General features: G+C 45.2%; 1 protein-coding gene across 1 annotated transcript in view; it reads right to left on the bottom strand.

Annotated features, from left to right (window-relative positions):
* Nucleotides 1-25,723, bottom strand: part of NUP155 (nucleoporin 155) — a 1,504,248-nt gene that overhangs the window by 1,153,062 nt on the left and 325,463 nt on the right. The window contains exon 11 of the mRNA XM_044069916.1: nucleotides 12,039-12,136. Coding sequence (XP_043925851.1) covers nucleotides 12,039-12,136 — 98 coding nt within the window. The remainder of the gene's footprint in view (nucleotides 1-12,038; nucleotides 12,137-25,723) is intronic.

Genomic DNA, 25,723 nt, shown 5'->3' with positions numbered 1-25,723 from the left:
GGACTGAACTTGGTTTTCTGCCTCTGCCCACTGGTTTGGAGGAAGGTCTGGGAACCTGTTTGGGGTTGGCAGCGTGTGGAAATAAAATTTGTACCCCTGGGATACTATGTTGCGGACTCATCGATCGCTGGTGATGGAAGTCCAGTTTTTTGCATGGTGGGCAAATTTCTCCTAGGGGCACGAGCAATTGGGAAGAGGTGAGGAGTGGAGTTGAGAAGTCACTGTGAATTCTTTCCATCAGGGGGTGGCTTAGCACTCCCTGCTTTAGAAGTGGAGGTACTCCACTGCTTAGATCTCTGCATACCCTGAGACGGTAATCTGGGGGGGGGGGTCTGTTTCCCCTGGGTCTAGTTTGAGATGACCTTGAGAGGGCTGGAAAGGACCAATGCTTTGAGGAGCAATGCCTACTAAATCTTGGAGGCTGCATTTGCAAAAAATCTTGGACTGTCTGCATAGACTTGGCCTTCTCTTCCATCTTTTTAAAACCCTCTTCGGCTTTGGTGCCAGATTGTCCTTGTTCAGAGGAGGGTCCAATAATTTTGATTAGACATGCTCTGGCAAGGTCTGCTCCTTAAGCCAGGCATGCCTTCCAAGTACAGAACCTGTGACTGCTGCCCTACAAGATGCTTCTAGGGTGTCAAACCCACATTGCAGGTTATGCTTGCTGACTTGACTTGCAGAATGCACAAGTTCTTGTAATTCTTTATTTTCTGCAGTCAGGAAATGTAGATAATTTTTGCTTAATAAGTCTCGTAGTATGTTGCTGGTATTTCAGCATGTGGAACTGACAATTCAATGCTCTACTGGCGAGAGTTGCAGAGGTGTATACTTTTTTACCCCATCTGTCTAAAGATCGGGAATCCCTGTCTGAGGGGGTGCCATTCTTAGCTGTATTCCTTTAGGTCCTTGGGAGATAACTTCTGGGTCAGCAGTAGGATTTTTGAAGAGAAATTTGTGAGAGTCAAGGACTCTGTAGTACTGGTCAGGTTTCCTTGGAGAAGGGGGTAAAGTATCAGGAGTTAGACTGGAGTCTATAAAGACATCATCCACATCAAGTACAGGAGGGATAGCTAAGGGTCTGTGCTGTGGTAAATCTAAAAATTCCAGAGTCCCTTTTTGGACTGAGGATAATCCTGACATTTCCAATGGAAATGCTCTCTCAAAGTATGCTGGGTTTCATCAAAAGAAATATCCTCTGTAGGGGAGGCAGAAGGAATGGATTCTTCTGCATCTGAATCCTCATAGGCAGATAAGGTCATGTTTTCAAATTCAGAAACCTCAGAGTCGTCGGACTCAGAAATATAACTGCTGGGGACAAGTCTCTTTTTCTTTAGCAGGGAAAGCCTGGTTTCCCCTAATCAGCATGATCAGGTCTTCTACCATTTTAAGCATCTAAGACTGTGACAAGAAAGCAGGCGCTTGAGTTTGGGTCGTTGGATTTTTAGGTGTAGCTCGTACTCTTGGCCTTAGAAACTCGGTAGTTTTAGAAAGAACTGAAGATGCGAAATAAGTCGTCGGTTTGTGTCAAGTATCCATAGTGGGAAGTACTTCCTCGTAAGTCGGTGCCTGCTCAGCAGCTCTGGTCCCATCCAAGGTAGAGCGATCTGAAGGATCCTTAGTCGAAGAAGAGTCTCGTGGCATACTGGACTCCGAAAAGATCTCGGTAGTGGCTTGTGAATCCACAGAAGGGGTTATCAGGGGCTGCGAAAGCACCTCACTGAAGACCGAAGAACTGATGACTAGCTTAACGGAAGCATCGTCAGCAGTTTTGGACCTGTACAGTCCTTCTCTGTCTTTAACCTTACGTTTTTTCAGAAGATCAGTAGTTGGATGGCTTACCGATGCCTTATTGGAATTAGAGGACTGAGCACGAAAATCTCTAGCTACAATTAGGGCCTGACAACGTACAGTTCTGGCATTGAACAAAGCACAAAAGTGACAGCGAGGGATATCATGGCCTGGCCCTAAACAGGTGACGCAGTAAGAATGGAAGTCTCGGTGTGCTATTTGCATTCCACAGGCGAGACAATTGTTAACTTTTTCATGACACTGATTAGAGCAAGAAAAAAGGATCCCCAACAGGGTACTTCGTTTTAGAAGACTTCAACTTCAATTTGGAAATGAAAACTCAGGTAGCGGCCGACCGGCACTCGTGCAAACTGCTTCTGCTTTGGGCTCCTTGGCAAGAAAGACTGATGTAATGGCGTCAGCTGCCTGTTTTTATACCACTGATGACCTGTCAGCCCTGGAGCGTCAGCAACCGATGCAGAAATACTAAGCCCTCTCATATTCGGGCCAACTGAGGACTACCCCTGGCAGGATAACCCAAATGTGATGACTGCAACAGTGAAACACGAAGAACATCTTGAGTTCCTTTAACACTTTTCCATTCTTCCAGAGTGCCAAGAGAAAAGGGGTAGGGGGCTGGAGGGAGGGGAGTTGAGGAAGAATGAAAATGGACAGCACAGATGGAACATTATGGCGAGTACACAACTTCTTTACCTGAAGTTATCAATTTTCATTCTTCCTCAACATATGGGACAGAGTCCCAAGCTACATGAATCTCAGGTGGACTCTAAAGGAAGGACAGTCTTGAGTACTGCAGAGCCGAAAGCTGCTCTTCCCCTCGAGACCAGATGCACTTTGTAATGAGGATTAGTCCAAGTTGCAAATATCATCCATGAAATTTCTAGAGAGGAAGGCTGATGAGGTTGCCATGGACCTGGCTGCATGGTCTTTCAAAGTTTTTAGAAGCACCAAACAGTATTTGTTATAAACAAAGGAGATGCAATCAGTCACCAGTCTTGAAAAAGTCACCTTCAATACTGGTTGGCCCAATTTGGTGTCTGAAAATGATACAAATAGTTGTATTAAATTGCTCAGACGGGATGCAGAAAAGCCGCAGCATGGCTAGCTGCATTTGAGGAAAATCCTTTTCGCCACTTTTGTGTTGAGCGACCAGACTTGCAGTAATAAGATGGGCCTGCTCAATTGGTCTGAAATCACGTTGGATTTCCCTGGAATATCTGTTGCTATTAGAAAATGATTTAAAGACATCACCCATTGCCACACTCTCAGGGTTTCCCAAAACAAGGGGAAAGATCTGGTCCCTCCCTGTGTGTTGACGTACCATGCAAATGGACAGCCTGTTTGGATCTCAAAAGTACCCGAAGAGTGAGAGTCCTGAAACCCCTGCAACGCTAGCAGTACTTCTCTCCTCTCCAGCACAATGATATGCAAGTTGGCTTCTTTGCATGACCATGTGCTTTGAACAATCTTCACCAAGAAGTGCCCCCTCTACCCGATCTGCGAACCATCCGTGGTCACTATGGCCTTGGGCTGAGACAAGATGAAAGGATGACCTTGTAAAAACTGATCCGAGTGAATATACCACCAAAGGTACTGTTTGCAGGCCTGAGTTACATGCTGATCTTCATGGACAAGGGCGTACGCAGGATGGACCACTAGGTTGCCAATGTCCACTGCAGAATTCTCATGTGGTACCTCGTAAGTGGGAGCAGAACTATTGCCGCTGACATGCATCCTACAGTCTCGGTAAGACTAAGCGGGCTGGCATGGATAAACTCTGAATTATTCTGCTTACTTGGAAGCATATGGTTTGAATCCTTAGCAAGGGCAGAGAGGCTGTCATTGTCGAAGTGCTGAAATTGGCCCCTACGAATTCTACAGAACGAGAAAGCTGAAGCTCAGATTTCCTGTGGTTGACTGTAATGCCCAGATTGGAACAAGTTTGGGAGTACATAGTCCCGAGCTGATATCCATATATGCTTGGTCGAGGCAGTAAGGAGCCAGTTGTCTAGGTACAGAAATACTCTGAATCCCTGCTAGTGCTGGCTCCCAGCCAGAAGCAAAGGAATCTCCTGGACCATCTGTTCATTGATGTGATAGTATGCGTCCTGGAGATCTATCGAGCACATCCAGTCGTCCTTGTGCAGTAAAGGCAAAATGGACTGAACTGTGACCATCAGGAACTTGGACTGCTGAACTGACTTGTTCAGAGAGTGGAGATCAAATATTGGTTTACAGCCCCCTATTTTCTTTGGCACTAAAAAGAATCTTGAGCAAGTTCCAGATTCTTTCTGGTTTGGGGGGCATCTCTTTGCATGACTTTTTTCTAACAGCTTCTGAATTTCTAAAGCTACTGCTTTCCTCTGACTGGGTGGAATGTCAGGAATTCTGTTCTGTAACAGCAGAGGACATGAACAGGTAATGCTATAGCCTCTGGAGATGATCCCCTGCACCAAAGTATCTTTTTGTTAAATCTAGCCAGGCTCTCTGGTGCAGGGATAAATGACCCCCCGACTGCCTCCAAAGGTGGACAATCGGGCCTCCTTTCAGGAGCGTTGATAGGGATTGTCAGAGAAAGAATCTCTGGAGCCCTGGTACTACAAGCCAGCTCTGCTTCATGGGCATTGTCGTCCAGTGGAGATCCCTCCTCTGCCCTCAGGGAGAACTTTCTCCATGTGTATCATGGAAAGCACCCTGGGACTGCCTGAACCACATCTTTAGAATACCTTGCTGATTCCTGGAAAAGGTTCTCTGAGAAATCGAAAAATGTACACCAACAGCAGACAAGATCATTCAGTCTTTCTCACACCTGGATGCCCCAACAACAAACTTCGGTCAAAAGGAGCATTGAAGGAGGATGACAAAGGGCTCTGTGAAATCGCACAGATGCATCTAAGAATGTCTCCTAATAGATATGACTGAACCTGTCACTCATGAGGCTCCTTCAGCTGTGTGGGAAATGAGCCTCATGGATGAATTTGAAATGGACTGAAGGGTGGCTAACCATGAAGCAATATTAGACTGCCTCGGCAGTACTAGTCCTTGAGAAGGTATTTCAGATCTCCTTGATCAAATCCCTCTGTAATCTGATGAAGAGTGCCAAGTAATTCACAGACGTAAGAACAAAGGTCGCTGATACACACATGATTCCTTAATCTGTCCAACACCCTGGACTACCTGTTAGAGGATGAACAGAAGAAATCTGTTCCACAAGTTCTTTTTTTGGTAGCCACCACCATGAGTGGCATCCACTGGTACTCCTTTCCTTCAAAACTCCTGTTCCTTGGGTGGTGTCAGGATCCTGTCTGGTCTCTTGGGGATCGGCTCGATAGCATCTGGTTTCTTCCACACCCGCTGAGAGATGAAATCAATGAGATCAGCAGCAAGTGGAGTCGCTCAGAAGGTAGATGGGAAAGAACCAAAGGCATCCAGAAATAAAGATTCCTCTTGAGAAGGGTTGTGGGAGGACTAACAACCCTGCTGTTTCAGGATTCCTAAAATGTCTCCAAAGTAGATGTCATTCGGTGGTGTTCTAGGAGACCCTTCTCCCTCATCAAAATCCGTACCTGCTATGACCGACTCCTGGAGGAGTCCAAGTGTCTCCTTTTGCACTTCCTCTTCCTAGGGACTTCTTCGGTGGGATGTTCCGGAGAAGCGGCGGAAGAGATAACTATGCCCTGTGGGGCCACTTGGAGACTCTGGGCTGGCTGTCCCTGCAGAGTAGAATAGTGAGGCTCACGACACAAAGACATCTGAGAAACAAGGAAGATCCGAGGGATGAAGAGCCTTGTGTTCTCTAGAGAAAACACAGTACCACCTTGAAGGCAGAATGTCCTGGGGAGAAAGAAACAGTCTGCCCAGAGAAGTAGGGCCACTGGACCAACAGTTCACTCTGACCTGAAAGACACTGCCTCAGATGCAGAAGCCAGAGCCGAGCTATAGAATGTCAAGGGTTCAAGAGGCAGAGATGTCTCAGACAACTTCAGAGTCCACCTTAACCCCCTTGGACTCAACAATGAAGCTTTGGGTCTGAGAGTCATCTGGCTCTGAAAGTGTAGGAGCCAGTGCACTCAGAGAAGACATCAGATCCAAAGAAAGAACCCTCTTCAGATACGAAATAGGCAGCCCCAGGAGTCTCTGATCCAAGGGCTCCAAAACAGAAGGATAGATCGGAGAAAGAGCCAGAACTGGTGGGGTTGTGCGAGTAGTCGTCTCCAGACCTGTTGGGGTAGGAGCCGAGAAAACTCCCATCTGAACTTGTGTCAAGACAAACTTCCTCAACTTTCTGTCCACATCTGCTTCAGTAAGACTTCTGGAAGAAAGGGAAGAGGCACTGGAGGGAGACTTGCATCTATCCAGAAAGGGTGACAGGAGACTAAGAAACTGGGTCTGTGAAGGATGCAAACCTTAGCCTTGGTAGAAGTTTGGAGTCAGAATGTGTCAGATCCAAAGAAACGGATCTGGTATCTGAAGCGGCATTTCCATGTCGGATTTGAAGTTTTGATTCTTCTTTTTCAGCTCCGATGTCAGATCAGAAGACTGAGAAGTGGTAGAAGACTCTGACAGCCTCCTTTTTGTCATGCCTAGAGGACTGACCTACAGATAGTGAATCTCCGAGGGCTGACGGAAGAAGGCCTTTGAGGATCAATTCATTTCTTTTGTCAAGGAGAGCTCTTGGGTTAAATGCCTTACAGATGGAGCACAAGACCTGTAAATGCTACGGACCCATACAATAAATGCAAAGCATGCAAGTCGGACAATGGAATTTTATGTCAAGATTTATCGCATTTTTTAAATCCTGATGGCTTATCTGCCATATAGTGACAAACAAACACAGACTAGCAACAACAACTTAGCAGAAACAAAGAACTCTACTACTAACAGCAAGAAATAGTAGCAATAAACAGTAGAACAACAATGATAGAAAGAATAACTTAACTTGTTTTTTTTTTTAAGCAAGACAGTGAAAGGAAAAGTTAAAGGGAAAAACCAACAATCGTAATAAGAATTACTGGAAAGAGAGTAGGAAAAAAGACAGAAATGATCAAACAGCAGAAGCAAAAAATACCAACGATGGTAACTGGAAAACTACCAATGCTAAGTCAAGGGTAAAGGGAGGAAATAATCCTCAGGAGAAGAGACCAGAAATGCAAAAAGATAAACTTATTGTATATCCCAAACACTAGACACTCAAGAGCTGTAGACCACATCCATTCATGATGGAGGCAAATGAGATCTGGGGAATGAGGGGGACTGTTACAGTGTGGGTAAGGGAGGAGCTTGAGAGCTTGTAGTACCCACGAGCTGCGAAACAGTGGCCAGGTCGGATCCAAACCAATATGTTGAGGAAGAATGAAAACTGGCATCAGGTCCCTTCCTACACTTAAGAGGAGGGTGGGATTGTCTGCAAACAAAAGCAGGCTTGGAAGGACAGATCCTCTGATATTTGGGAGAAACACAAATGTGCTTCAGCTCCTGCAAGGCTTTGCTCTTATCCTGGACAGAATTGAAAAAGTCAGCAGCAGCAGTTCCAAAAAGGCTTTTGTTATCCAAAGGAGCAACCAAAAGACTGTCCTTCATGTTATCAGGCAAAGCCTGAAGATTAGGCCAATAATAACACCTCATGACTTTACCAAAGGCAGCAGCCCTAGAAGAGGCATCAGCTGCATCATAACTGCATTGGACTGAATGATGACAAACTTACAAAGTAGAGCCCATGGGAAAAGGGACGAAGCCTTCCCCTCAGAGTTGGAAACCACCGGAGAAAAGACGGCCAAAATATACCTGGTGATACAAGTCTGGTAGTTAATGGCCCTAAAGGGAAAAGTGGCAGCAGTGTAAAGCTTCTTGCCCAACCCTTCCATGGATCTACTATCCTTGTCAAAAGGAAGCAGCTTGGTTGAAGGCAACAACTTGGATAGCTTGTCAGAAGAGAATGACACAACAGAAAGATCAGCAGAAGGGCACTTATAAAGAACTTTGCACTCCTCAGGTGCCTATTTTGCTTTTTGGTGTATAAGAAGCAGACAGTCAATGGCTGCAGAAGCTGCATAAAAGGTATCCAAAACAGTAGCCAGAAGTGGAGAAAGGCATATGGTTTGGGAGACTCCTTCCGTAGAAGCTCATAGAACCTTTTTTGAATGTCAGAGACCTTAGAATAATCTCACTGAAAATAGTCTAACATACGAGCAATGGTATCTCCAATGGACAGCTCTTTCAAAGGGGAGTCTGGACTCAAGGAATCCACTCCATCTGAACCATAGTTCAAGGGGAAAGGGATGCAAGGAAGAATAAGCCAAGGATTCTTCCCCCAAGTCCAGCCCTCATCTGAGGAATCCAATTTCCTAGGCCTTTTGATTGGAGAGGAAGACCAGGGAGGAGCAGGAAGAGACTCCATAAGGTGGCTTCAAGGCCACAGTTGTAGGAATCTCCTTCCTCACTAAAATCTTATGAACCTCTCTTGGTCCCTCTGATATTAGCCAAGGTTCCCCTCAACATCAGGTACAGACACAGTAGAAAAGCCTCACAGAATGTGTGAGAATTCAGATCAAAGACAGCCACAGATAGATCACGGCAGAGCAATCAGAATCGAGCACCAGTCTTCAGGGCTTTCACCAGCCTCTAGAGAGGTCTGTGGGAGGCTGGACAGCAGTCAGATTGGGCCTGACTTTTTTAGCCCTTTCTTGGCAGACGGCTGGCTATCAGAACAGGAGGATTCCATCACAGCACTCACTCAACAACTTAAGACATTGGTTCTCCAGGTACATGGACAAAGAGGAGAGGCGAATATGTAGTGTTTTAGCCCAAAGGCCTGGCAGACAGAACATGGTGTATGATCATGGGAAGCACCCCAAAACACTAGACGTGACAGTCTTTATAAGGAATCTGCCGTACAAACTGGCATTTTCTCTTTCTGAATGACAGGAACACAATAACCAACAATAAATAAAAATGAAGAGAAGAAACACTAGCAGGGCAGTTATCTGAAAAAAAAATGGTGGGTAACCAGCAAAGCAGGAGGTTCAGACTGACCAATGATAAAGGCATTCAGAATGGGGGTAAAGAAGTTCTGAGTGTATGCATTCATATGTCACCTTTATGCCCTACGTCTTATGTGGGGAGTGTTATATAAGCCGCCTGTAAGAGCTGAAGGCTTTGGTATACTGGCCAGACATCGGGCTATCCTTGGCAGAAGATCCAGTGGGTGAAGAATACTACAACAGTGATATGGAAGGGCATCAATGCATTTTCTTAGTTATTTCTTATCCTACTTATATTACATTTGCCAACAACCTTATACCATCTTCAACTGTCTCAGTTTTCATCATTTAAAGAATTTCAGTATTCTCTTACTATTTACTTATTACTGTTTAGGTTTCCAAGAAAGACAAAGCCAAACTTAACATGCAAACATCAAACCAATAATGTATAGAATTGTCAGTCCACAACAGAACACACAAACACAAAATGGAACTTTGCAGTTTCACCAATTCCTACATACATGCACCAAAGATGTTAAAGAAAAAAAAAAACTTGCAAAATCCCATACAAAGGGAATCTATGCAAGTAACAGAGAATGTGCCCCCGCTAGGAAATGAAGTGAACAAAACACCGTCAGGCAGCAATACCATCCAGTGCCCTCACCTTAGTATCAGTTTTACCTAAATTACAGGAGTGGGAATTGAATCATGATTCCTAAGTCTCTAACACAGTGTATTTAATGATACCATAAACGTTTTTTGGAAATAACCTCATGTATTTTTAGCAATCTCCCCAAATGTTGCCAGATTCACCTGGAGCAAAAGCTTAGTGTACCTAATCCTTCTTTAGCTATGCTCCTGAAAAGTTTCAAAGAAAATTATCCTCCTTCCCTAGACATTTAACAACCCCCATGCAAGTACTTCAGCATTAAAAAAATTCTGGAAAGTGACACTGTCAATGTAATTAATTCCATTATTTCACTACCAGACTAAACATGAACTCTAATTCAGAATAAATTTCTTTACAACTACTGGGAACCAAAACTTGTTACACTAAGCTTGTACTTCAGCGTAAATGAACTGGGTTTCATGAATAAATCGTGTCACTTCCAACAAGTCTGTGTAGTGCCAACAGTCAAATTCCAGACAGAAAATCATCTTAACAGATTTTCCAGCAGTTACTTATCCTGGAATGTGGAAGGCATTCCAGCCCAGTACAGTGCCAGCACATGGCACAGTGGCATATGGCATGCAGTGTATAGGTTGTGAAAGTGCACTTAGTTCTGTCAAGCAGTGTCTGAGTGATAGCCTTCATGAAGTGTAGACAGTACTTAAACATACAGTGGAGTGCACAGCAAAACCATCATGTCTGTCAGTATGCATAACAATCACATGGTGAGGCTCGGGAAAGTAGACTAAGGGAACATCCAGACAGTGTAGTCAGGGAGACAATAGCTTATGTCCTGCCAGTGAAACAAGGTCTCGCGTATCACAGTATTTAACAAACCTTCCATGCTGCTTTTTCACACTGCTTGCCTACATTTCCACAATACCCAAATATATACATAGTGTCTTTCTTTAGCTGCTGCTGTTCTTTGTACACCTTTCTTGACTTTCTACTTCCCAAGTGCATTATTTTGTCTTTAAATTGCCTTACAGTAGACCACTCATTAATCAACAAACCACTCATTAAATGTTGCTTATTATCTTCTCAGCTTTTCAAGACATTCTTATTAATCAACTCTGTTTTTAATGGTAATGTCAAAATTGTTCATATCCACAAAAGAAATAAATGGCAAAACGGAAACATGTAAGCACATAAGGAATAAATCTCCAGTACCTCAGAAAAATGCCTTCTTGAGATGCATATAGACAATCGTGTGTGTAAGTTTACACTTGCATGTCAATTGTTTATACTACCACTAAAATTTATATGAAAAATAAATGTAATAAATGCATTCTCACACACATATAGAGCTGCGACCAGAGTTATACAATATAAATTGCAAGTTTAGAGTAACCAATAAGCTAGCATATTTTTTGCAGGTGAGAAAAAATGGACCACCTGGAGAAAAGCTATGCAGATTAAGTAGTGAACTTGTGAGCTACATGCGGGCGGTGACCAGAAATTAAGACAGAGGTAAGAATGAGCTACCATACTTAGTGAGGTAGCCATGGAAGGGCACAGAAAGAATGGACTAAGCCATAATCCACCTTAAGACATCACTGGGAGCAATTTTTAAAGGGAGCTGTGATGGCAAACTGGACACTAGGAGTAATTGGCTAGGAAAGCGGAATCCAAATAAGGGGACAAAAAACATCCAACTATCAGAGAGGTCATTTATAAGGCAGCAGAAGTACTCTGTTTAGTTCTGGGCAAAAGACAAAGAAAGGAAGACCAAGATGGCAAAACAAGTGCAAGTCAAGAGTTAACAAAATAAGTGGACGAAAAAAGGTTTTCAAATGAGGATGTATAAGCAAGTAAAATGTAAAGACAATGTTTAAAAGGAACAAGGATAGTTGCTGGAAAGGAACAATTTAAGGCAGAGAAGGGGACATTAGAACACTTTGCACAGACGGTGTTAGAATGTGAGTCAATACAAGAATTTCAAGGACATCTGATAAAGATGGAAGAAAAAAAAAACTAATACACCAGGGTACAGCTACAGAGGGGCTAAATGCAACACAACGGCAGGTGCTACACTAATCAACTAGAATCTAACAGCACGTAACACTTTCCCATAAACTGATTCATTCCTTTACCCTGGTTAGACTTGGTGCTCAAATTTCTTTGCTTACCTCAAAACCAACAAATTTTTATTTTCCTAATAAGACTGAATGCTCCTGCAAACGTGTTTACACATTAAGTGTTCCCAGTACAGTGACCTCTCAGTGTTGGAAAGAAATGCATTAACAACAACCTTAAGTGTCAAAGATCGGTCCGTCTCAGTGTCGCCAAACTCAAATCCAATCCTACTCGCAGCTCCCTTGGCAAAAAAGATCTTGTGAAGCACACCAAGAAAAACACTACAGTACTTCACACACACATGCAGCCTGAAAGTCAGATCTACTAATACGCACCGTTAACAAAAAATACATTAACAAATGCAATAACCTTCAAACACTGGCACCACGTCTGAGGGATTTACAGAATACATGCCACAATGCAGAACAATGGACATCACATAATACAGCATCTTGTACAGTGTCAAAACATGAGGACATACACTACCAGTGGTTCTTCCTCACCTGCATGAGTTACTGCCAGCAAATGGCAATCTATGGATTCAGACTTCTCAATCACTGCTATCTGAATGATTGGTTTAAAGACATTGCGATCTATAGTTCTAAAAAATAAAAACACAATCAAAAACAGAATGCCCAGGGCATTTTAAAGTTAACAAAACTGTGTAAAAATGAAGTCCATCTACTTGATAAAAAATAACAGTGAAGAAATCTGTGAAAAACTTGCAATGTTTTAATTTAACTCAGGAGAAATTAGATTTCTATATTTTAAGGAAATATATTTTCAGCAAACACTTCTGCACTCACTTTTAATTCAGAATAAATTTTCCTAATCCACTAAGCAAAGGCTACACAAACAAATTTATACATAAAAAAATATTTGCAAAACAGGTATATAGCAAACATATAACAATATTACATGCAACAAGGAGCAATTACATACACACACATACATATACATATATCTCATTAACTACCAAAAACTCGCACCTGCAATGTGCAAGTGTTTATGTTTCCAACCCAAAAGTCAGAAATCAAATAAACAAGCAGGAACATGACCGAACGAAGTATTTCAGTAAAGTCGACATCTCAGAAAACTACACTTCCGGTCATGAACTAAGAACATTTTGCAAGGGGGCAAGCCCCCCCCCCCCCATGCACCTCCTGCTATACAAACGCCAAGATCACACTACATTGAGGGAAAGGGTACATTTCCCAGTCCCCACTATAGTGCGATCTGCATTCAAAATGTTGACTCCATAACATCAAGTGCTAGTGTACATTCGCTGTTGTGGCTTCAACATTTTCGATTTGAAATGTTGAAAGCAGCCGTTAGAGTTTCCCTATTCGCACATTGTCCAAATGGTATTTTGATAGTAAACCTATATATAGCTATATACATATCTACACACAAAAATATATGCATATTATATATATATATATATATATATATATATATATATATATATATATATATATATATATATATATATATATATATATATATATATATATATATATATATATATATATATATATATATATATATATATATATATATATGGGTCTACTTTAAAACACCGAAATGCAAAACACTGACGACGAGAACACAAGAAACCGGAAGATCGACAACTGAGATGACAGACAGTTTAAAAGCATGAAACTTCACATGCCCGACAAACCACAATCCCGACAATCAACAAAACAAAAATACCTTTTCCGAAAAACACACACACAACACAAACCTTAAAAACCTACACTAAACTTTACATACACAACTGTCTATGCACTAACCTTAAGCCAAACCCTAAGGTCCGTCACTATCGCACACTCACCTAACCCGCGCCCTAACCCTAAAGTCTGTCACTATCGCATACTTACCTTGCCCGCACCCTAACCCTAAAGTCTGTCACTATTGCACACTTACCTTAACATGTTGGTGTTCTCAGCGTTGGGCTTTTAAACTGTCGGTCATCTCAGTTGCCAGTCTTCCTGTCTCGGTGTTCTCATCGGTGTTTTGCATGTCGGTGTTTTCAAGTAGACTCATATATATATATATATATATATATATATATATATGTATGTACACACACACATATATATAGAAGTTATGTTCTTACCATAACGTTCCATGTTAGTTGTCTTCTTCTCGCCTTCTTCTTGCTGGATGGGTTCGGAGCCGACCTCGGCTCCGACTCGGCCACTCTAAAAGCTCGAGAGTTGGTTCCACCGGCTCGAGGCTCCCCTTATATCCCACAATGCTAGGCGAGAGTTACCTCAGATCTCGTTTGTAAGCTAACCCCAGCTTATAATAGTAACAGAATAACTGTAAAACAGAGTCCACCTCTAACAACAGGAAGAAAGAAGGGTGACCTACATCCTGAACCAGGAAATATGCATAATAGCATATGTCTAAGAAAGAGGTGGTAGAAAGAGAGGTCACAATCACAACTCCTCTAGGTCTGTCCAGGCCAGGGGGAAGGAGGGTGGGGCCTTAGAAGAAGGCGAGAAGACAACTAACATGGAACGTTATGGTAAGAACATAACTTCTATATGTTAAGTTGTCTATCTCGCCTTCATTCTTGCTGGATGGGACCGCGTCCCTAGCACCATGTCCCGGGTGGCCTAACGGAACAGACTCCTGAGAACAGTGGAACCAAAGTTAGCTCTATGCCTAGAAGCTAAATCCAACTTATAATGAGAAATGAAAGTGTGAGGAGTAGCCCAAGTAGCCGCTGCACAAATGGTGTCGATAGGCAGTCTGTCTTGGAAGGCTAAAGAAGTAGCCAAAGCTCTGGTGGAATGAGCCTTAGGTTTATCAGGCAGCTTTTGATGTCTAATTTCATATACAAGGGAAATCAAAGATGTTAGCCATCTGGATAATGATACCTTTGAAACTGAAAGTCCCTTTCTGCTCTCCGTAGGAGACAAACAGCTGATCAGATTTTCTGAACTGTTTAGTTCTATCCAAGTAGTACCTCAATTGACGGTGAACATCCAGGCAGTGTAATTTTTGTTCAGACCTATTGGAGTATTCTGGAAAAAAGACCGGTAGATCAATGCTTTGATTTAGATTTGACGTCGAAACCACTTTAGGCAAAAAGGACGGGTTAGTTCGTAAGGATACTCTGTCCTTATGAAACAAAAGATAAGGAGGACGACAGCTGAGTGCTTGAAGTTCTGAAACTCTTCTAGCTGATGTGATAGCTACCAGAAAAAGAGTTTTCCATGATAATAATTTTAAAGAGCAGGAGACTGCAGGTTCGAAGGGGTAGAATCAAAGAAGCAAGAACTAAATTTAGGTCCCAAGGAGAAGGAGGATTTCTTATAGGAGGTCTGAGAAGAAAAACTCCTTTCAAAAAGGCTTTGCAGAGCTTGTGGGACATTAGGGCAGATTCAGAAATACCCACATGAAAATTAGAAATAGCTGCCAATTGAACTTTAAGTGTAGAGGGAGATGAACCTGCATGGAAGAGTTCAGCTAGAAAATCAAGAACTAGTTGGATGGAAGCAGTGAAAGGATCTATGTCCTTTCCTTGAGCCCAATATGTGAAGCGTTTCCACTTACTCAAATAAATCTTTCGAGTGGAAGATTTATGGGAAGCTATCAAAATATCTCTAACAGAGTGAGATAATTGAGGAAGCCTGGCTAAGGTTGGAACTGGAGGAACCAAGCAGTGAGGTTCAGAGAGGGAGGAGCGATGAAACTGACCCGACTGATGGATCAAAAGATCTGGAACTAGGTCCAGATTCCACGGTCGCTCAAGAGAAAGCGATGTAGAAAGGGGAACCACACTTGTCGAGGCCAGTAAGGAGCAATGAGGATCAATGAGGCCTTCTGAGCGATAGCTTTCTGTATTACTTGAGAGATCAGTGGGAAAGGAGGAAATGCATACAGAAGTCCCGGGGCCAAACTTGGACTAGAGCGTCTCTGCTGGGTTGGCCTGGTAAAGGGAATAGAGTGAAATATTCTCTGCACTTGCTGTTTTGGGGAGTAGCAAAAGATCGCAGCAAGGCTGACCCCACTTGAGAAAAATTTCTCTCACTACAGAGTCTTTCAGAGACCACTTTCGTGAGGCATGAGTATAGCTCTGCTCAACTTGTCCGCAATTTGATTGGACTTCCCGGGGATGTGCGTTGCTATCAGAAACCGCTGAGAAGAAATCGCCCATTGCCACAGTCTGAGTGCTTCTCGACACAGGGGGTATGATCTGGTTCCGCCTGGTTTGTTGATGTACCACACTACAGACATATTGTCTGTCTGGATTGCAATCGTTCCCAAGGGAAGAGAGTCTTGAAGGGCTTGCAACGCTAAAAGCACTGCTCTCATCTCCAGAACATTTATGTGCAAGTGGCATTCGTTTGGTTGCCATGTGCCTTGGACCATCCTGCCCTGATAATGCCCCCCCCACCCGATCAGGGAGGCATCCGTTGTCAGAGTAGCAACCGGAGGAGGTGGAACAAAGGGTCTTCCCGACAAGAGCTGGGGGGAAGACATCCACCACATGAGATGATTCTTGCACGCTTGCGTGATCATGATGGTGTGAGACATAGGAAGTTGCTGGTATGACCATTGAGTAAAGAGCATCCATTGAAGGATCCGCATGTGGTATCTGGCTAATGGAAGCAGAGGTATGGCCGCTGCCATAATTCCCAACACCTTCAGAACTAACCTGGCTTTGATTCTGTTGTTGTTGAAAAGGAGTGATACCAATTTGTGAATGTCTGATATTCTCTGATGTGTTAGTCTTGCAGACATGTTTATTGTATCTAGATTTGCACCTATGTAGGTAATAGTACGACAAGGCGACAAAACAGACTTTTCGCAATTTATTGAAATACCCAGCTTTTGACAAATGCGAAAAGTGTAATCTCTGGCCATCAGAAGGAGATGCTTGGTGGGAGCTGTGAGGAGCCAGTCGTCCAAATATGGAAACACCTGGAATCCTTGTCATCTCAGGTGAGAAGCTACCACTGCCATGCATTTGGTAAACACCGGGGCAGTGGTGAGACCAAAGGGAAGGGCCCTGAACTGAAAATGACTGGTTCCCAGCCTGAAGCGGAGGAATCTTCTGGAGCGTCTGTTCATTTTTATGTGATAGTACGCATCCCGAAGGTCTATAGAGCACATCCAGTTTCCTTTGCCCAAAAGGGGAAGGATGGATTGCAGCGTGACCATCCGAAATCTTGTTTTCTTGACTGATCTGTTCAAGACACTGAGATCCAAAATTGGTCTCCAGTCCCCTGTTTTCTTTGGAACTAAAAAGAACCTTGAGTAGATTCCGGATCCTTGCTGGTCTGCTGGAACTGGCTGAATTGCTCTTTGCAAGCAGTTTTGAAATCTCCAAAACTGCTAGATCCCTTTGAGCGGGTGGAACATCTGGAAGGGATTTTTTGACTGATTTGGAAAGCGAAGAAAGGGGATAGAATAGCCTTCGGAAATGATGGACTGTACCCATTTGTCTTGAGTCAGGGATAGCCAGGCTTCTGGGTACAGTGACAATCTTCCCGACTGCCTCCGAAGATGGGCAGTCGGGCAACACCTCAGGGAAGCTGAAAGGGCTTGTCAGGGAAGGCTTCCCGATTGCCCTGGTTCTGCGGACCCCCCTGCCCCTAGGGCGACGTCTACCATTGTTATTCCCGCCTCTGCCTCTGGCGGGAAAACGACTCTGTGCGTCAGGCGAAGTCCCTTGAGATTGTTTACGGAACCACATCTTTCCACCCTTCTGGCCTTTGGGGTAAGGCCTGGAAGGAGTAGAAAAACGGACTCCGACGGCAGAAAGGGTCTTGCCATCAGTCTCGCACCTAGTCAAGGTTTCTTTCACTTGAGGACCAAAGAGGGATGATCCATCAAACGGGAGTTCGTGAAAGACGTCTTGAAGGGTCCATAAAATTGCATAGCCGCATCCAGGCATGCCTACGTAAGGCCACACCTGTCCCTGCGGCTCTGCTCGCTCCATCAGCCGCGTAAGAAAGGAGGCGCATGGAGGAGTTGGATATGGAGTTAAGGGTAGCCAGCTGCGTGTTCATCTTATCTTGGAAACCCGCAGCTGTAGGGTCCTTTAACATTTCACTCGCTTCCTTGATCAAGTCCCTTTGAAGACGAGTAAAATGGCACAGATAGTTCAGCGAACGCATGGTAAATGTCGCTGACGAGAACATCCGCTTCCCGTACCTGTCCATGGACCTAGATTCCTTGTTAGGTGGATGGACAGGTACTGAAGGATCAGCTAGCTCCTTCTTAGTGGCAGCAGCTACCACCATAGCATCCACAGAGACTCCTTTTGTTAAGAACTGTTTGTCTGCTGGTGCTGTTATGAACTTGGAGGGTCTCCTGGGAGTGGGGTCCACTGAATCAGGAGCCGTCCATGCCTTCTTAGCGACCACCTGCATGAGGGGGTCAAAGGGGGACACCCAGGAGGTGGAAGGGCGAGAGCCGAACGCCTCAAGATACACAGATTCGTCCTCCGAAGGGTTGAGGGCTGGCCAATTTCCCCTCTGTTTCAGGATCTCCAGAATGTCTGCAAATGAGACATCTTCAGAAGGGGAACGGGGAACCCTCAGAATCATCCAAATCTGTGTCTGACGTGATGGACTCAGGTGAGTCAATGTGTTTCCTCTTACACTTCCTCTTCCGAGGGGCTCTTCTGCCAAATCAGGAGAGGCCTCGGAAGAGGATGAAATCCCACAGGGGTTCCTGAGGAGTTGGCTCTCTGCGGTCCGGGATGAGGGAGTGAGTCGACTTAGCCTGAGGCACCATAGAGGGAGGGGCGGACGGAGCCGACTGTGGAGTAGAGCCAGGCTCTAACACACTCCGCATGACCTCGAATGCACCCCTGTCAGGCAGAGCCGGAGGTCCCGCTCCGAAGCTAAGAACCCCCCTCGGCACCGACAGTGATGGCTCCGAGGCTGATGTCGGAGCCGAACTCACCAGCGCCGAAGCACCGAGAGGGAGAGGGGGGTCGGACAAGAGTCCGATGCCACTCACCCCCTCGGAGCCGACGAGGGAAGTCCGGCGCTGAGATTCTTCCAAGGAAGAAAACGGAGCCGACGACGGAGCCGAAGACAATTGTATCGGCTCCGACGCTATCACAGTCTCGGTTCCGACACGACCCGGCTCCGAGCTCAAGAGAGTCGAAGGAGGAATATGTTGATGGACCGGGGCAGGCATCGACTGATGAGTCGGGCTCTGAAGCATCTGGGCCAGTGCCTCGGACTTAAGAAGTCGACTCACTACCCTCTGAAGGTCATGATCCGACAGCCTCGATGACCTAGAGGAGTGAGATCTTTGGCTCCGTTCAGACAGCAGGGGAGATCCTGGAGCCGAATGAACGGAGCCAAGAGATGGTGACCTGGACCTCTTCCTAGTTGTCGGCTCCGAAGGTCTGGTCGGAGCCGACACGGAACTCTACTACCTCGGCTCCGGCCGGAGCCGAGGGAGCCACAGAAACTGTGGACTGAGACTTATCGGCTCCAGCCGGAGCCGATGAAGGCAGAGGTTGAGAAACCTTAGGTCTCGGCTCAGTAGCCGGAGCCGAAGACCTAGATGCCTTAGAGGGCTTCCCTGTTGAAACAGATAGGGAATCCTCTGGCTTGAGTAAGCCTCTTAGTATCAATTTATTTTTTCTTTCCTGCAGGACCCTGGGGCTGAAGCCATGGCACACAGCACAGGAGTCCTGCAGGTGCAAAGGCCCCAGACAGTAGACACAAGAAGTGTGAGCGTCTGTCAGAGACATTTTCTGACAGCACGCATCACACTTCTTGAATCCGGAGACCTTTGCTTCTTTAGACATTTTTGAACAGGTGTACACAAACACACACACAAACACACTAGTTACACCCTGTCAAGTTAAATTATAATAAAACCACTAACTAGGATTTTAAAATAAAATAATACACACACTCCACTAGGGAAGAGAAAAAGGCCTGTAGGCCCAAGGGAAGAACCTAAGGTTCTTGAGGGAAAAAAACGGAAATTTTTTAGAAGGGGATAAAAATATCTCTAAACTAAGGGAATTAAGTAAAAATATTAAAATTAAAGGGGTTTTGAAAGACTAATTTCCACAAGAAAAAGTCACTTACCAAGAACCGGTAGAAAACCAACCTCGAAGCTGTAGCGGCAAACGAGATCTGAGGTAACTCTCGCCTAGCATTGTGGGATATAAGGGGAGCCTCGAGCCGGTGGAACCAACTCTCGAGCTTTTAGAGTGGCCGAGTCGGAGCCGAGGTCGGCTCCGAACCCATCCAGCAAGAATGAAGGCGAGATAGACAACTTAACATATACATTTATTTATATATGTACACACATGCATAAATACACACACACACAATACATCTCAACTGTACAGATTTTTGCTTCATGTTTTGGGTCTATTTCTCATAAAATTGTGGTTTTCTATCACATTAATGGCAAATCATTAATGATTGAAGTTAGAAAATAATGACAGACATCTGAGTGTCAGACTTCATACCCTTCAGAAAATTCATGCTAATGCAAACTAAGAGTTATGTACTTACCAAAACTTGACATCTGCATTATCCTATGTCATTATTCATCACCATAGGGTCTTGGATCTGACATCGGATCTAGGCCGGCAGCATTCTCATAGACAGATCCAAGGCTCAAGCTTCTCCCTCTCCCATAATCCCCTGCTGCCCTCTAACCCTCATATCGAGTTTGCCAACACATCCAGTGTCGCTACACCCCCAAAAGGAAGAGAAGAAAGTCTGGAAACTAGAACACTCCCAACTTCCTCCAAGATCCAACAAGGACAAGGGATGATGGGAGGGAAATGTGATGAATAACAATGTAGGATAACACAGATGTCAAGATAAGTACATAACTCAATCTAATGTTATCCGTGTCATTATTCATCTCCACAGGACAGAGTCCCCAGCTACCTCAAGGAAGGACATGCCAGAGCAGTGCAGAGCCAAAGGAAGACCTGTTCCTGGAAACCAAATCCAGCTTGTAATGAGATATAAAGGTGTGAGGATTACACCAAGTAACAGCAGCACAAATGTCATCAATGCAGAGTATGGCCATGAAGGCTGAGGAAGTAGCTATGGACCTAGTAGAATGAGCCCCAACTCTTCCTGGAACCTCAAGATGACCACTGGCGTAGACGGTAGAAATGAAGCCAGAGAAATAGTCACTTTAGAGACTGGGAAGCCACGTCTGTTTGGAGAAAAAGCCACAAAGAGCTGATCTGATATGCGAAACTCCTTGGTTCTATGTAGAGATAAACCCATAACTGCTTGTGTGCATCCAAGGTATGAAGAAGGTACTCTCCTTTGTTGGAATAATTAGGGAAGGGAACTGGCAACTAAATATATTGATTTAGATTGGATTCAGAAGCAACCTTTGGCAGAAAAGAGGGATTCGTCCTAATAGATGCTCTGTCCTTGTGAAAGACCATATACGAAGGCGCAATACAAACAGCGTGCAATTCAGAACCCCCCCCTAGCCAAAGTTATGGCTACCAGGTAGGCTGTTTTCCATGACAAGAATTTGAAACAGAGATTGCATCACTAAGGTTACATAACAAGGAGGTGAGGGATCCTTAATGGGCAATCTTAACAGGAAAACATCTCTCATGAACGCTTTGCAAAGCATGGAAGAGAATGCAGGCTCAATGCTCTCATGAAGATTAGAAACTGCTGCCAGCTGAAGCTTAATATTAGAGAAACTTGCCCCAACCTGGAAAAGCAAGGACAAGAAAAAAAGGTCATCTGAAACAGAGGTGGAAAAAGAATCCAGATTTCTGCTTTTAGTAGGGATAGAAAACCTTTTCCATTTGCTACCATAATCCTTTCTGGTGAAGGGTTTCTGGGAGGTTAAGATAATATGTTTAATGGGGAAGCTAGCCTGGACTGTTACAAGATCACTGAAACTGGAGAAAACATGCAGTTAGATGAAGGGTCTGAAGATTTGGAAGAGGAAGCCCCGAAGGGTGGGGGATCAGATCCAGGAGGGTACTTCAAATGAGACCTGATGATAGGGAACTATAGTTGACGAGGCCAAAAAGGGGCAATGAGGATCAGAGATGTCTTCAGGCGATGTACTTTCTGCAAAACCTTGGGGATAAAAGGGACTGGGGGATCAGCATAAAGGAAACCAGGAGGTCAAACATGAACTAGAGCATCCCTCAGTGACTCCCTGGGAGGGGGGATGGGGTGAAGTACACGTTGCATTTATTGTTGGTCGGGGAGGCAAAGAGGTCACAGCACAGCTGACCCCAGTGGTTGAAAATCTGATCCGCAACCATGGGATTGAGGGACTACTTGTGAGGACTCAAAATGGATCTGCTGAGTTTGTCAGCCAACAAGATGGAGTCCCGGGAATGTGCGTTGCAAGGAGAAAGCGCCTGGAAGACATCGTCCATACCCACACTCTCAAGGCCTCTCTGCACAATGGGTATAATCGCGCTTCCCCGATTTGTTGACACACCAGACCACTGCCATGTTGCCCATCTGAATTGCAATCGTCCCAAGAGGGAGTTAGTCCTGAAAGGCTTGCAACGTTAGAAGGACTGCTCTCATTTCTAGGATATTTATGTGCAGCATGGTCAGTGCCTTGGACAGTTCTTCCTTGGAAATGCCCCCTCCCCCACACCCCAACAGCAAAGCGTCCGTGGTCACCGTGGCCTTGAGCGGAGGAAGAGAAAAAGGCCTGCCTAAGAAGAGATCCTGATACTGAAGCCACCAAAGAAGGTGCCATCTGCACACAGGCATCAGTCTTATGGACATGGGCTGAGACATGGCAACCACTGAACTGTCAGGGTCCACTGCAAAATCCGTGTATGATGCCTCTTTAGAGGAACAAGCTGAATGGCCAGGGCCATGGATCCTAGGGTTTGAAGAATAAAGTGGACCAGAGGATGCGAAAATCTAATATCTGCTTGACCTACTTCTGGATCAACTGAACTATGCTTGGAGGCAGTGCTGCAATCTCCAAAATGGAGGCTATCTGGAGTCCTATGAACTCCAGCTTTCACATGGGAGTATGATTTAACTGAAAGACTGACTGTGATCCCCAACTGATCAAACAGTAGTAGGACATAGCAGATGGCCTGTAACAGTCGATGGCTTGTGGGTGCCCTGAGGAGTCAATCGTCAAGTTTTGGAAAAACCTGAAATCCCTGCAGCCGCAGGTGAGCCGCTACTACTGACATACATCTGATAAACACCTGGGGGGAGATGTGGTGAGCCCAAAGGTTAGGGCTCTGAACTGGTAATGATTGGCCCCTACTCAGAAGTGAAGGTGTCTCCTGGAGCATCTGTCTATCTCGATGTGATAGTAAGCATCCTGGAGATCCACTCAGCACATCCAGTCATCCTTGCGTAACAGGCGCCGAATGGACTGGAGAGTGACCATCCAGAACGTGGACTTTTTTTCTGAAAGATGCAGCTTGCTGTGGTCCAGAATAAGAAGCAGGCCCCCGGTCCTTTGTAGCACTAAAAAGAAGCGAGCTTAAGTTCCGGGCCCTCTTTGCCCTGATACAACATCTTGGATGGCTTGAAGGCCAATTCCCTCTGACGGGGTGGAACACTGGGGAGATACCTTCATGTTAGAGGGGGGTTCCGATAGGGGAATGAAATAACCCCTGGAAACTATGCTTAACACCCACTGATTGGATGTAATGTTTGTCAAGGCTAATGGATGAAGGGAAATATGACCCCCAACTGCCTGCAGGGCAGGACAGTCTGGCAACGTCTCAGAACACTGAAACGGGTGCTCAGGGAAAGGTTTTCTGGAGCCCAGATTCTGCGGTCCCCACCTGCCTCTAAGGTGTCTGCCATTGAATTCTCTCCCCTTACCTCTAAAAGAGGAATTAACTAGAGCATTCTGGAAGGAAGACTGACTTCTGGAACCACACATTCCTAGTTCCTCACTGGGTCTTGGAAAAGGACCTCTGAGGAGTAGAAAGCTTGATCCGGAACACGGACAAATTCTGGACTTACTGCTCTCTAGGGGTCAAAGTATCCTTCATGGATGGTCCAAAGATGGTGGACCCATCAAATTAAGCATTGATGAAAGACGCCTTCAAAGATTCCTCAAACCCATATAGTCACAGCCAGGCATGCCACAATATATCTATGCTGGTATCTGCCGCATAAGAGGCAACTTCTGCAGCACTGGAAATTAACCTCAGAGGAATTAGTGAGGGAAGTCAAAGAAAGCTTAGAGGAGACACCTTCCTGAGGTCCTCCGCTAGTAACAACTCTAAGGGAAGTGACGAGTTCTTTGACCAAATCCCTTTGGAGGAAGGTAAAGTGTGCCAAGTAATTAACAGCCCTCAGTTCAAAGGTAGCTGAAGCATACACACACTTCCCATGTCAGTCTATCACCTGGGACTCCCTGCTCGGGAGATGGACCATGGAGTTTTGCTCTGCCAGCTCCTTCTTGGTGGTAGCGGCAATCATAATGGCATTGACTGGAACTCCTTTGCTCTAGAAGGGGCGGTCCACATGGGGGGTGGAGGCTAAGGAATTTATGGGCTTGTTTGGGAACTGGCTCCACAGCGTCAGCCTCCTTCCACTCCCTGCTGACGATAAGATCAACCAACTAGTCAGCAGGGGGGACCCCCAGAAAGTAAATGGGCCCTCCCCGAACGCCTTCAGACAAACAGACTCCTACGAAGACAGGGGTTGGGGAGACCATCTGCCCTTCTGCTTCAGTATGTCTCCAAAGGAGACAAAGTCAGGCAGAGATCTGGGGGACCATTCCCCTTCATTGAAGTCTGTGCCCTCTGTGAGAGACTCCGGGGGGCTCCAGGGAGGACTTAGAAGAAGTCGGGACCCAGTAAGAGGAAGAAACTCCCTGAAGGCTAGAACTGGGGGGGGGGGCTAAGACAGGATGGAAGGCCTCGCCACCCACAGTCTAGCGGGGCAGGGATGGACCTGGAGGGGCGAGAGACGTAGCTTCTACCACCGAGAAGGCCAAGGGTCTGGATGTGGTCCTGTCCTCAATCTCAGAGGGCAAAGTCCCCCAGAGAGGAGGAACGAGGCCTACCACAGCCCTCGGATAATACAGATCCAGAGCTATTGAAGGCCCCAAAAGGAACAGACCGGTCTGAAAAATCCAGACCCAACCCAGTACCTGTGCAGCCAACGCTGACCACTCCAGCATGGGTGCAGCCCACTCTGGTCTGAGGGTGGAGGAACAGTGCAGGCCATGGACCCTAACAGGGTCGAGAAAAAGGGAATACTCAACCTAGTCGGGATCCGACCTCGGATATCAGTATCCGAAGATTATACAGCCACTGTGGTCTGAAGAGGAGAGTGATGAATCAGGACTGGAGAAGCTCCCATAGCCGGATGAACTGGAGATGCTAGAAGCCCCAACTCTATTTGGGTTTTGAGGAAGCTCCATCATCCTATCCATGTCAGAGGGCAACAAACTCCTGGATGACCTAGAGGGAGAGGAGTGGGTAGACTTGGCCAGAGATGTATAACGCTGGCGTCTGTGGTGTCTGTGACCTGGACATATGCTCCAGGGTCTAGTAGCCAACTGGAATGAATGCCTCGAGAAACTCAGCGAAGCTGTATCCTCGATAATGATAGCCGGATCCAACAAGCCTGTCATATCAGACGGCCGAGCAGAAAGAGCAATCTAATCCAATGAATCCAAGGCTGGCCTGACTTTGGCCAGATAAAACAAACCGGTCGGATCAGATGTTGGTCTGACCCTGACCAGATACAAGGACCTCTCACCTGAGGAGGCATTGGATCTAGAATGGAGAGTCCCAAAAACTAAGCCCTTATATGGGGACAATTCCAGAAACATTTTCAAAATACTGTGGCACTGGTTGAAATCAAAGCTAGGCATGCCTTCTTCTTATGATCTTATTTACTACTGCACTCCAAGCCAGGGTGTCCTCTTTACCTCATTATTTGCATTACATTTGGAACCACTTGCAAAGAAAATTTGGGACTCAGAAATTCAAGGATATAATTAGCAAGGTAGTCAAGAAAAGCTGGCTTTGGGGTGTGGCCAAGATGCACTAAGAGTAACAGAACTTCTCTTCAGCTCTGTCTATTCCAATTTTTTCTGACAGAATTTTTTAAAATACATCAGAAATCTAGATTTTTTTTATAAAACAATATTTTATACCTTATACATGGATAGTATAAAAAATATTTTTGATTATTTTTTCCTGTCAAAAAACATCAGAGATGATCTGAAC

Source organism: Protopterus annectens, chromosome 1.part0 (assembly GCF_019279795.1).
Source record: "Protopterus annectens isolate FY-2018-M chromosome 1.part0, PAN1.0, whole genome shotgun sequence".
NCBI lineage: Eukaryota > Metazoa > Chordata > Ceratodontiformes > Protopteridae > Protopterus > Protopterus annectens.
The sequence above is the reverse complement of the archived record's forward strand: the minus strand, read 5'-3'. Positions and strand labels throughout refer to the sequence as shown.